The 11,493-nt window shown below is 47.1% G+C and overlaps 1 protein-coding gene across 1 annotated transcript; it reads left to right on the top strand.

The window, feature by feature from the left end:
* Window positions 1–1,575: 1,575 nt before the first annotated feature.
* LOC122930608 (olfactory receptor 52K1-like) lies at window positions 1,576–2,544 on the top strand. Its single transcript, XM_044284108.1, has one exon. It carries the CDS (start codon window positions 1,579–1,581, stop codon window positions 2,542–2,544), a length of 966 nt encoding a protein of 321 aa, XP_044140043.1. The 5' UTR covers window positions 1,576–1,578.
* The last annotated feature ends 8,949 nt before the right edge of the window (window positions 2,545–11,493 follow it).

Here is an 11,493-nt window from a genome sequence, read left to right as displayed (position 1 = left end):
TTATAGATGTCTACCTTATACATAAGGATATATGTACCTTCCCTTTGAACAATATAAACAAAAGGAGATTTTTAGGAGATGTTTTAAGGTTTTAAAGAAGAAAAAAATTAGGAAAATTGGAGATATTTTTGGGAGTTTTTATCTAACCTGTAATATTTTTATCATATAGTTTATGAATATACCATGTTTGGATGTGGTTTAAGCGCAACAAAAACGCAACAATACCGCAAGGTCACAAATTGCGTTTTTTATACTAATGAAACAAATGTCCACGAAACTAACAGTGTATGGACGTTAAAACAATATGAAGGATTGACAAGATGGAAAATTGCAAAAATATAATAGACTGACAATGGGAATACATCTGTGAGACGGATACTTTTAGGAGATTTCCGGAATGGAATCCATGCCGTCTCTTACAATGAACATCCCTTGAGGTATAAAAGAGGTTCTGTTTGAGGTGGTCCGATTACCATTGAGGAAGGGGACACTCTAACCCCGAAACGCGTCTGGTCAGACCCCCCCAAACATATATGTGAGTGCAACACATCGACCATTAAGGAACAGCGCTAGACTTTGCTTGAGAGGTGAAACAACAGACGAGGTTCCAGAGTTGAACAGACGGGTTCACGTGCAGGGACTTAGCAACGCTGTGGACGTGCCACCTGCCCGATTGGAGGAGGAGACCTGAGCAAAGTCTGCTGGACGGCAGAGGCTTTCAATACCGGACGGTACAAGCCTCCACCACCGGTACGATTGTTCCAACTCAAAAGCCGGCAATATCGCTATATGCTCCAATACTGACCTGATCTATTGCTGACTCTTACTGTTTAAATTCCATCGCTATTTCAAAGAATTGTTGCCATTATCATCATCGTCACTGCTGCTACCACTGCAACATGCTGCTACAATGAACTTATTCATATAATATTGATTATATTGCCAAGTGGAAATTCATTCATGAACTATATTGCTACAATTAACTAATTTATTTTATAGTCTTCACGCATTTTTACCGCTTAATTGATGCCACTTTTTATTATATTTAAAGCAGTTGGTGCTGTGGGCTGTGTTGTAAATAGGATTTAGTGGAAACAGATATATTGCTGCGATTTATAGTGGTGACAGTCACAGGAGGTTCCATACTTTTACTACTACCTTGTTCGATTGCCCTCTGTAACAGTCACCAATACTATATTATTTTTTATTTTATCATACTTAACCATGTATTACTAGTGTACTTAATAAAGTAAGTGACCCAATATCTTAGGTGTGCCCAGTCCTTCTTGTTTGTTTTTTAAGAAGTTACAAACTATGGAAAATTGTGATCTGCCTTGACAGGTTAACAGGTAATTGTAATAATTGCAATAATTACTCATGTTACCTAGCCCCTATTGCTTCTGTTTTGCTGCTTCTCTGGTCCATGCTCTTCTCGACTTCTGGTTCTCAGAACCTGAAAACCCATGGTGGCTCCATCCCTGACCTCCACCACTGACATGGAAGAATACATATTGTATATAGCGCTCCACTCTCTAATGTTCTAAGATCTATCTTTATTTTCCAGCTCATAACCAACCTATGGCTAACCAGTCTGATTCTCTGTTTACGCTTGTTGGATTTCCCGGGCTGCCGGAGATGTACCACCCTGCAGTTTCTTGTATATTATTCCTTGTCTATGTTGTCTCCCTCTCAGCTAATAGTAGCGTCATTCTGCTGGTTCTTTGGAAGGAACATCTTCATCAGCCCATGTACATCATCATCATGAACCTGGCTCTCTCTGACATCTTATTCGATACGATAACATTACCCAAAATAATTGCCAAATACTGGTTTGGAGCTGGAACCATGACGTTGTTTGCCTGCATGTTCCAGCTCTTCTGTGTCCACTTCTTGGGGTCTCTTGACTCATTGATCATCATGTTCATGGCACTTGATCGCTATGTGGCCATCAGTAGACCCCTGAGGTATTCCGCCATCATCACCAAGAGACGCACCATAAACATCTGCATTTTCCTTTGTGTTCTTGCGTCTCTCATCTCCTTAATCAATGCCGCCTGGTACACTCAATTTACGTTTTGCGGTTCTAGAAAAGTTAACAGTTGCTTTTGTGTAAGTACAGCAGTCATGATCCTAGTCTGCTCCGATACTTCTCTGCTCAAAGCGATCTCACATGTCCTCTCCATGTCAGTTCTTCTAGCTCCTTTATGCTACATTTTATTATCTTACGTCCTCATTCTTGTGAAAGTCTGCTCTTCGGTGAGGAACGAGGGTCTACAAAAGGCATTCTCCACTTGTGTCACCCATTTGTTCATCATCTTCATGTATTACGGCCCTCGGGTGTTTGTGTATAATGCCTTTCAGATAAATTTGGTGTTCAGTCCAGGAATTAGCGTCTTGCTTCTCTGCCTTTATACTTATATCCCCCACCTTCTAAGCCCCATCATCTATTGTCTGAGGACTCAAGAAATCCGGCAGGTCATAGGATCTCTGCTAAGGAGGAAGTTCAATATACGCATTGAGATTGGTGGGGTATTGCACAGATGAATTATGATCTATAAGAATATAAAAAAATCTAATAAATAGTATAAATAGTAATAATAAAGTTTTACAGGATTAATATGTCTTATGGTTTATTTCTACTGGTTGTGGATTTGGAGACTGGGGTCCTCAGTGACCATTGTTACACTGTGATTGAATTGCTTCATCAGTGGAAGTTTGAAAGGGTTAATTTTGATTGTTTTATAATTCCCTTCCAGGCGGGAGACATATGTTGAGCGTGCAGGTCGGGCTACCGGAGACAGCAACGCTTAGGACTAGAGATAAGTCTGATCCTGGTCACAATCAACTGTAGTATCTAAGCAAAAGGAGGGGGCTTCCTGTAGCACCCAGTGCTACGCAATTGCAAGGGGGCCAAGTGGTTGTCATGGCAACCAGAGACTTCACAAAGGTCCCCAAGTCTAATAAATTAGTACTTCTATTACACCCTCAGACAGGGTGTAATAGGATTATGGTAAAGTGATAATGCAGAAGAAAAGTTTTGAACAATATTTAAAAGGAATCTAATAGTGGCAGTCTTCTCCGGCAGGCTGTTCTGGCGGGGGAACAGCCTGTAGGAACCGTGCTGCCGCTAGGCATTGTGCTGCCGGAAGTCCGCTCCGGCCCCATTGACTATAATACATGTCACAGTTTAATTCAAGCCGCCTCTCTGCATGTTTGCCGTGCTGCTACCGGCGGCACGGTGCACTAGCGGCAGCACGGATTCGGCAGGCTGTTCACCCGCTGGAACAGCCTGCCGGAAAAGGCTGCCGCTAATGTGAAAGTAGCCTTAACCATAGACAATTTATAATAAAAAGTAATCAAAAAGTCAGAGGTACCCCAAAATGGGAATAGTAAAAACCCAGTATAAAAAAAAAGCAATGCTTAACACAACTCAATCAAAGGAACAATTAAAAAAAAGGTATATGGGTATCAGAATATGGCAAAGTATAAAAAAATTAAATTCGGCTGCTTCCCCATATTTTACAGAAAAAATTGCTTCATGACGGATTACTTTGTCACGAAGCGCATTCATTTCTTCGTAAGTAGTGGGTGCAATGACAGGGAGCAACGATTGCGCCGCCCTCGTCATTGTACCCCTCAGATGCCTCGTTCATCACTGATCGCGGCATCTGATAGCAATATTACAGTGTAAAATGTAAGAAAAAATAATACTAACCTTATCCATTTGATCGTGACGAGCCGGCTACCGCCACCTTGATTGAAGATCTAGCGCAAAATCTCGTGCAGCCCAGTGTGGTGAGATCTTCAATCAATATGGCGGCTGGCTCGTCGCGATCAAATCGCTGAGGTGAGTATGATTTAATTATTATTTTTTAACTGCAATTCACGGAAAATTGTTTCATTACCATAAGGCATGAGGAAATTTGGCTTCACGGCAAATCAAATTTTCCATGAAATTTGGATCGAACCGCTCAACACTAATGGCAACACAGAGCAACTTAAAAAAAAATTAACATTTTTATTTTATTTAATTTTAGGAATAAAAAAATATAAATAAATAAATACATTTTGTATCACTGGGATCATGCTGACTTATAGAATAATATCATAATGTCATTTGAATTAAAAAATGAAACCTTGAAAAATATTGGCGGAGTAGCATTGTAGCATTTGCTTTATGCACTCTACGCTACAAAAAAATAAATAAAATAAATCACAGTACATATAACGGTGGGATTAGGACAATCCAGCTTGACCTGCAAAAAAGCAAGGCTTCAAATGGCTACATGAATTGAAAAATCAATGGATAAAAAGAATAGTTTATGGCTCGTTGAATCTGGAGATGCAAAAATAGATATATAATAATGCCTTTGAGGGGAAAAAAGGCAGGCTGGTTTAAGAGCCGCACTTATACAAGCAGGCAAATAACGCGAGTTTGTGAGCGTTCGTGTGTTCCAGTTCCAGTGTGTGACTTTAGATTACGGGACTTGAGATTCAGGGACTTTAGGAGGGGCTACAGTAAGTTAGATTCTCATCACTGCACCATATTGTATTTTTCTCTTTTCTTGCGTAATCCCCACTTAGTATGTGTCCCATCACTGACTGCACCGTCCAGTGCACGTCTTGCATGATGTCTGCAGTCTTGGAACAGCCATTCGAGGGTCTATATCTTTGTTCAAAATGTGCGCAAATTGCCCGTTTGGAATCGCACATCGAGGCATTGACAATTTGCAAAAGAGTTTGCGTCTCACCGAGCAAGCGCTCTTTGGGGTAGATGAGGGGGAGGGTGACAGAGAGGAGGCTGAGGAAAGTGAGGTAGCTAGCTGGGTAACAGTTAGAAAGCAGGGTAGAAGGATGAGTGCCAGGGAGGCTAGCCCTGATCTGACACAAGGTTGGCAGACGAGGGGGATGTCAGTCCAGGGACGGCACTGCTGCAGCCGGACCCTTCCTCTGCCAGCAGGGGACCAGGAGAGCAGGGCAGACCAGACAGGTGCTGGTAGTGGGAGACTCCATTATTAGGGGAACAGATAGGGCGATCTGTCACAAAGACCGTGATCGCCGAACAGTGTGCTGTCTTCCTGGCGCTAGAGTTCGACACATCGCGGATCGGGTTGACAGATTACTGGGAGGGGCTGGAGAAGATCCAGAGGTCATGGTCCATATCGGAACCAATGACAAAGTTAGAGGAAGGTGGAGAGTCCTTAAAAATGATTTCAGGAATTTAGGTCACAAGCTTAGGGCAAAGACCTCAAAGGTAGTGTTTTCCGAAATACTACCTGTACCACGAGCCACACAAGAAAGGCAGCAGGAGATTAGGGGGTTAACAAGTGGCTCAAGAACTGGTGTAGGAAGGAGGGGTTTGGGTTCCTGGAGAACTGGGCCGACTTCTCTGTCGGCTACAGGCTCTATCGTAGGGACGGGCTGCACCTCAATGGGGAAGGGGCAGCTGTGCTGGGGGAGAAGATGGCTAGAAGGTTGGAGGAGTGTTTATATTAGGGACTGGGGGGGAGGGTTATTACGTTATAGGAGCGGAAGATAGTGCACATAGAGACCGGGGGCAGGTAGTGAGACTGGGGGAGGAATGGAAGGAGGGACTAGAACAGTTCAGAAGGAAAGGTGTAGGGTCAAAAATATACATAAACCTCTCAAATGTATGTATACTAATGCCAGAAGCCTGACTAATAAAACTGGGGAACTGGAATTAGTGATGTGTGAGGAGGACTATGACATAGTGGGAATACCTGAGACACGGCTGGATGATAGCTATGACAGTGGGAATACCTGAGACATGGCTGGATGATAGCTATGACAGTGGGAATAACTGAGACACGGCTGGATGATAGCTATGACATAATGGGAATACCTGAGACATGGCTGGATGATAGCTATGACAGTGGGAATAACTGAGACACGGCTGGATTATGGCTATGACAGTGGGAATAACTGAGACACGGCTGGATGATAGCTATGACAGTGGGAATAACTGAGACACGGCTGGATGATGGCTATGACAGTGGGAATAACTGAGACATGGCTGGAGGATAGCTATGACAGTGGGAATAACTGAGACACGGCTGGATGATAGCTATGACAGTAGGAATAACTGAGACATGGCTGGATGATAGCTATGACAGTGGGAATAACTGAGACACTGCTGGATGATAGCTATGACAGTGGATATAACTGAGACACGGCTGGATGATAGCTATGACAGTGGGAATAACTGAGACATGGCTGGATGATAGCTATGACAGTGGATATAACTGAGACACGGCTGGATGATAGCTATGACAGTGGGGATAACTGAGACACGGCTGGATGATAGCTATGACAGTGGGGATAACTGAGGAAATCCACGGCACACAATTTCATCAATTAATGTTTTTTTAATTCATGATAGTTCATACATCAACTTTTTGTTCCATCCAGAGGAATTATTCAAGCATTATAATTAATTAAGTAGTACACCCAACGTTTCGGTTGTTGTCGACCTTTATCAAGGGATCTGTAAAGAACATATGATAAACAAAATAAATATTTGCGGACGGAACAGTGATGCAAAGCTAGAGGCTATAATCAGGCTAAACAATATAGAACACTGTAGGATGATCTCGACATGTAGTATATAATTTTTGAATCTGAGCGGACAAGCAGCAGCCGCTCGGTGGTCCAGGGCGGAAGGGGAAAAATTAGGGTAGTGGGGAATATAATAAAAGAACTGAGGAGTAACAAATCTGTACAACACGTATAGTAATGGAATATAAAGCATATTACTGCCTTTATACATACCGATATGTGCGTGATCAAACATTTTAAGAATAAATCTCAAATATTAAATATTAGTAGCAACTATATGAGGTATATATAAGGAGTCAGGGACCGTTTTGGAAGATGGGGAGCATTGAGTGGTTAGGGAAGGCATTAGACAAAGGGAGGACCCCGTCCCCCAGTCTGCCACATGGTCACCCCCCTGTACATTCAATTACGAACCAGGCCAGAGTGGTATGCACGTCAAAACAGGCCATACAGGGCCGCCATCAGGGGGGTACAGCCGATACTCCAGTAAGGGGCCCAGACCCTGGGGGGGGCCCGGGCAGTTCCAATGTAAAAAAATCCCCCTAACAATGTCATCCACAGATCCCCATAACAATGTCATCCACAGATCCCCCATAACAGTGTCATCCACAGATTCCCCCATAACAGTGTGTCATCCACAGATCCCCCATAACAATGTCATCCACAGATCCCCCATAACAGTGTGTCATCCACAGATTCCCCCATAACAGTGTGTCATCCACAGATCCCCCCATAACAGTGTGTCATCCACAGATTCCCCCATAACAGTGTGTCATCCACAGATCCCCCCATGACAGTGTGTCATCCACAGATTCCCCCATAACAGTGTGTCATCCACAGATCCCCCCCATAACAGTGCGTCATCCACAGATCCCCCATAACAGTGTGTCATCCACAGATTCCCCCATAACAGTGTGTCATCCACAGATCCCCATAACTGTGTCATCCACAGATTCCCCCATAACAGTGTGTCATCCACAGATTCCCCCATAACAGTGTGTCATCCACAGATTCCCCCATAACAGTGTCATCCACAGATTCCCCCATAACAGTGTGTCATCCACATATTCCCCCCATAACAGTGTGTCATCCACAGATCCCCCCATAACACTAACAGTAAACCTTGTGCTTTTTTAGTTTTTTTTTTTTTAAATGTGCCAGGGGAAGATTGCTAGGGCAGATAAGAACAGGTAGTGCAGTTAGTGTTAGTGGAGGGTCCTGCTTAAAAGAGTCTACCTCGTCGTGGTAGCAGGCTTCATATTATTTGGTCAAAAATGAATTCCTTACTGAAATCACTGATTATCACTTTTTACTGTCTTTGTAGTTGTAAAAAAATTATGAAATTGGGGGTAGGTCCTTGGGGGTGGAGGGGAGGTGGAGTCAGGATGGATTCTAAAGGGGCGGGGTAGGAGGGGGGGCCCAGGCCTTGAGCTGTGTAAGGGGCCCCAAAATTTCTGATGGCAGCCCTGAGGCCATACGAAGTAAGTAGGGGTGTCTAGCCCCTGGGCAACAACGGCCCACGTCTACAAACAGCCGGAAAATAAAATAAAAATCCTCAGCAGGATTATCCAACCACAAGCCATCTCATACGCACTCCCGCCGTGCCACGCAGCGCTAGGTGGGAGGAAGACAAAGTCATCCTCGGTCCCTCATTTAGGGGGAGGGCTCCTGGGTCCCCGCTGGGCTGAAAGGGCGCTAGTTTCAGTGCAGTAATCAAAGAGAGCTGGGGTCTCACCACCAGTAGGCTAGGTCATTATCACACGCCATACGCGATCAGCGGTCACTAAACGCTCACTGCAGTCATCTATTCTATGGTGGCGACAGAGCCATGTGTTATATGTATGTGCTTTCACGTTATATGCTGTTGTCTCCTATACTGGTTCGCCCAGGCTCTCATCTACCTCTGTCTCCTGGTTCGCCAGACTCATACCTACTTCTGTCTCCTGGATCGCCCAGGCTCATACCTACCTCTGCCTCCTGGATCGCCCAGGCTCGCAACTACCTCTGTCTCCTGGTTCGCCAGGCTCATACCTACCTCTGTCTCCTGGATCGCCCAGGCTCATACCTACCTCTGCCTCCTGGATCGCCCAGGCACGCACCTACCTCTGTCCCCTGGTTGCCCAGGCTCATACCTACCTCTGCCTCCTCGATCGCCCAGGCACGCACCTACCTCTGTCTCCTGGTTCGCCCAGGCTCATACCTACCTCTGCCTCCTGGATCGCCCAGGCACACACCTACCTCTGTCCCCTGGTTGCCCAGGCTCATACCTACCTCTGCCTCCTGGATCGCTCAGGCACGCACCTACCTCTGTCCCCTGGTTGCCCAGGCTCATACCTACCTCTGCCTCCTGGATCGCCCAGCCACGCACCTACCCCTGTCTCCTGGTTCGCCCAGGCTCACACCTACCTCTGTCTCCTGGTTCACTCAGGCCTGTCACCCTCCTCAGTTATGTTCTCTTTTCCTTCCGAACCTTATGGATTTGTCATTTTGTCATTTTGGACCAATGTCAGGTGACCCAAGACATCAGTACAAGTAGTAACCTCTAAGCCCAGGTTAAGTTACCCATACCGACTCAAGCCTTCTCGTAGGCACCAGTCGTACTACGTTCCAATCACATATAGTTATTCGGGACCATTTATTTCTTTAAAGGTTAAGCATGTCACATGCTTCAGACGTGGAGGACACCATGTCACTCCCTGGAATGTCCGTTTCAGGCCAGCCGGGCAACACGTCCCTGAGAAGCTGGACGGTTCCCAGGCTCATCGCTGAACTCAATAAGAGGGGCATCCCTCACCCAGCCTCTGCCCGCAAAGCAGAGTTATACAAGCGGTTGATGACCACCCCGAGTCCGTCAGGCGTCCAGCTGGGCACCAAGGACACTCAACAGTTATTGAGGCACCTGCAAGCCACCATTGACTCCTTGGTCAGCATGGTGACTGATGCTCAGTCCAGGGTTTTGGTACTGGAGTCATGGGGTTACTACAGGCTTAGATGGGCCAATCGCTATTATTTCGCGAACAGGCTCACGTTTGGGTCAAAGAGTAGCCCATGGTTGTTCGACCAATTTGCCAAGGCCCTGCACTGGATCCTCATCCACCATGGCGGATTACCCACGGTCATCCACTACCTCGATGACTTCTTGATCATCGAGGGTCCACAAGGCGGGTCGGGCAACCTGGCTACTCTTCTCCAAATGTTTCTAGCCTGCAGGTCCCAATAGCCCACGCAAAAACTGAGGGCCCCGCCCATAGGGTGACGTTCCTCTGCGTCACCCTGGATTCCATCCGGATGGAGGCCAGCCTCCCGAAGGAAAAACTGGTGAGTTGCCGTGCGGCAATTTCCCACGCCATGTCCGTGGGCTATCTGTCCAGGGTGGAGCTCCAATCCCTGCTGGGGGGTTTCAACTTCGCCTCCAGAATTATGCCCCAGGGCAGGGCTTTCACCTCCAGGTTGCTCCAGCTGTTGCCTTCGGCTCCTGACCAGAGCAGCATCGTCCACTTGGACAGCCATGCCAGGGCGGACTTGGCCATGTGGTCCCTGTTCCTATCCTCATGGAACGGGATCTCTCTTTTCGTACCGTCATACCCCACCGTTTTCTCGGATGCTGCCGCGTCCCGGGGGTATGCCGCTATTTTTGGGTCCCATTGGATGGCTGGCCAGTGGCCCGTAGAAATCCGGTCAGTCGCTGAAAATCTGAGCTCGTCTTCCCTCCTGGAGCTTTACCCCATTGTGGCGGTGGCCCAAGTGTGGGGTCATCGGTGGGAAAACACACCGGTGATGTTCATCACTGATAACCAAGCGTTGGTGGACATCATCACAAGAGGTCGGGCTAAATCCCCCAGGATCATGTCCCTCCTGCGCAGACTGGTTTGGCTCTCTCTCACTTATAATTTCCATGTATTCTGCAGCGACATCCCGGGGGTCGAGAACGTGGCGGCAGATGCCCTGTCCCGATTTAATTTCCCCCTCTTTTTTCAGGTGTTGCCAGAAGCGGACCCCTCGGGGTTCCCCCTTCCGGTCTTCCAGTCTCTAGTGATGGACTAGAGTCCCTCCTTGCTCACGCCAGGAACCTGGTTCAGCATTCCCTCTCCTCCAATACCGCCAGGAACTACCAAGCCGGCGTCAAGGTTTGCAAAGGTTTTGCCAGGTCCCACCCGCAAGGTGGCTTGGACGATGTCTCCTACACCCTGGCGTTCATAGCCCACTGTCACCGCAATCTCAGGCTGTCATTTAACACCATCAAGCTGTACCTAGCGGGGATACAGCACTGCGCCATGCTTCATAACCCGAATGGAAGTTCTATTTTTTCAGTGCAGGCAGTTAAAGCGGCCCTTAGGGGGATCCAGAAGTGCGGGGATGCCCCTCCCGCCCATAGGCAGCCTGTCTCCGGCGAGATGTTTAGGAGACTGTCGTCCGCGCTGGATGGACTTCCTTTTGGGCATTCTCCTAGTTTAATTATTAAGGCAGCCATGTACCTCGGGTTTTACGGGTTCCTCAGGCCAGGTGAGTTTACCAGCACCTCCCCTAAACGTCAGGGGTTGCAGGTGCGGCAATTGTCCTGGGCCCATGACCATTTTGTCCTCTGGCTCCCTTCCACGAAGGCCAATCAGCATGGGCCTCCCTCGGAGGTCAGGTTTTTTAAAACCTCGAACGATTGGTGCCCGGTCATGGTCCCCGTCAATTGTTAGCCCTGTTGCAAGATTCCCCCCTAGATGGCCCGCTGCTTCCTTGGCGTGGGGGGTACCTGACGTCAATCCAGTTCGTGTCCCACATCAGAACGCTGGCCTCAGGTCTCGGTTATAACCCGCTGGCCATCACAGAACACTCGCTCCGAATCGGGGCCGCGTCCTCAGCATAAAAAAATGGGGTCCCGGCGCACGTGATTAAATGCATGGGTCGTTGGCGCTCTTCTTGCTT

Source organism: Bufo gargarizans, chromosome 3 (genome assembly GCF_014858855.1).
Source record: "Bufo gargarizans isolate SCDJY-AF-19 chromosome 3, ASM1485885v1, whole genome shotgun sequence".
Taxonomy (NCBI): Eukaryota; Metazoa; Chordata; class Amphibia; order Anura; family Bufonidae; genus Bufo; species Bufo gargarizans.
Note: the sequence above shows the minus strand (reverse complement) of the source record. Positions and strands in the feature narration are given on the sequence as shown.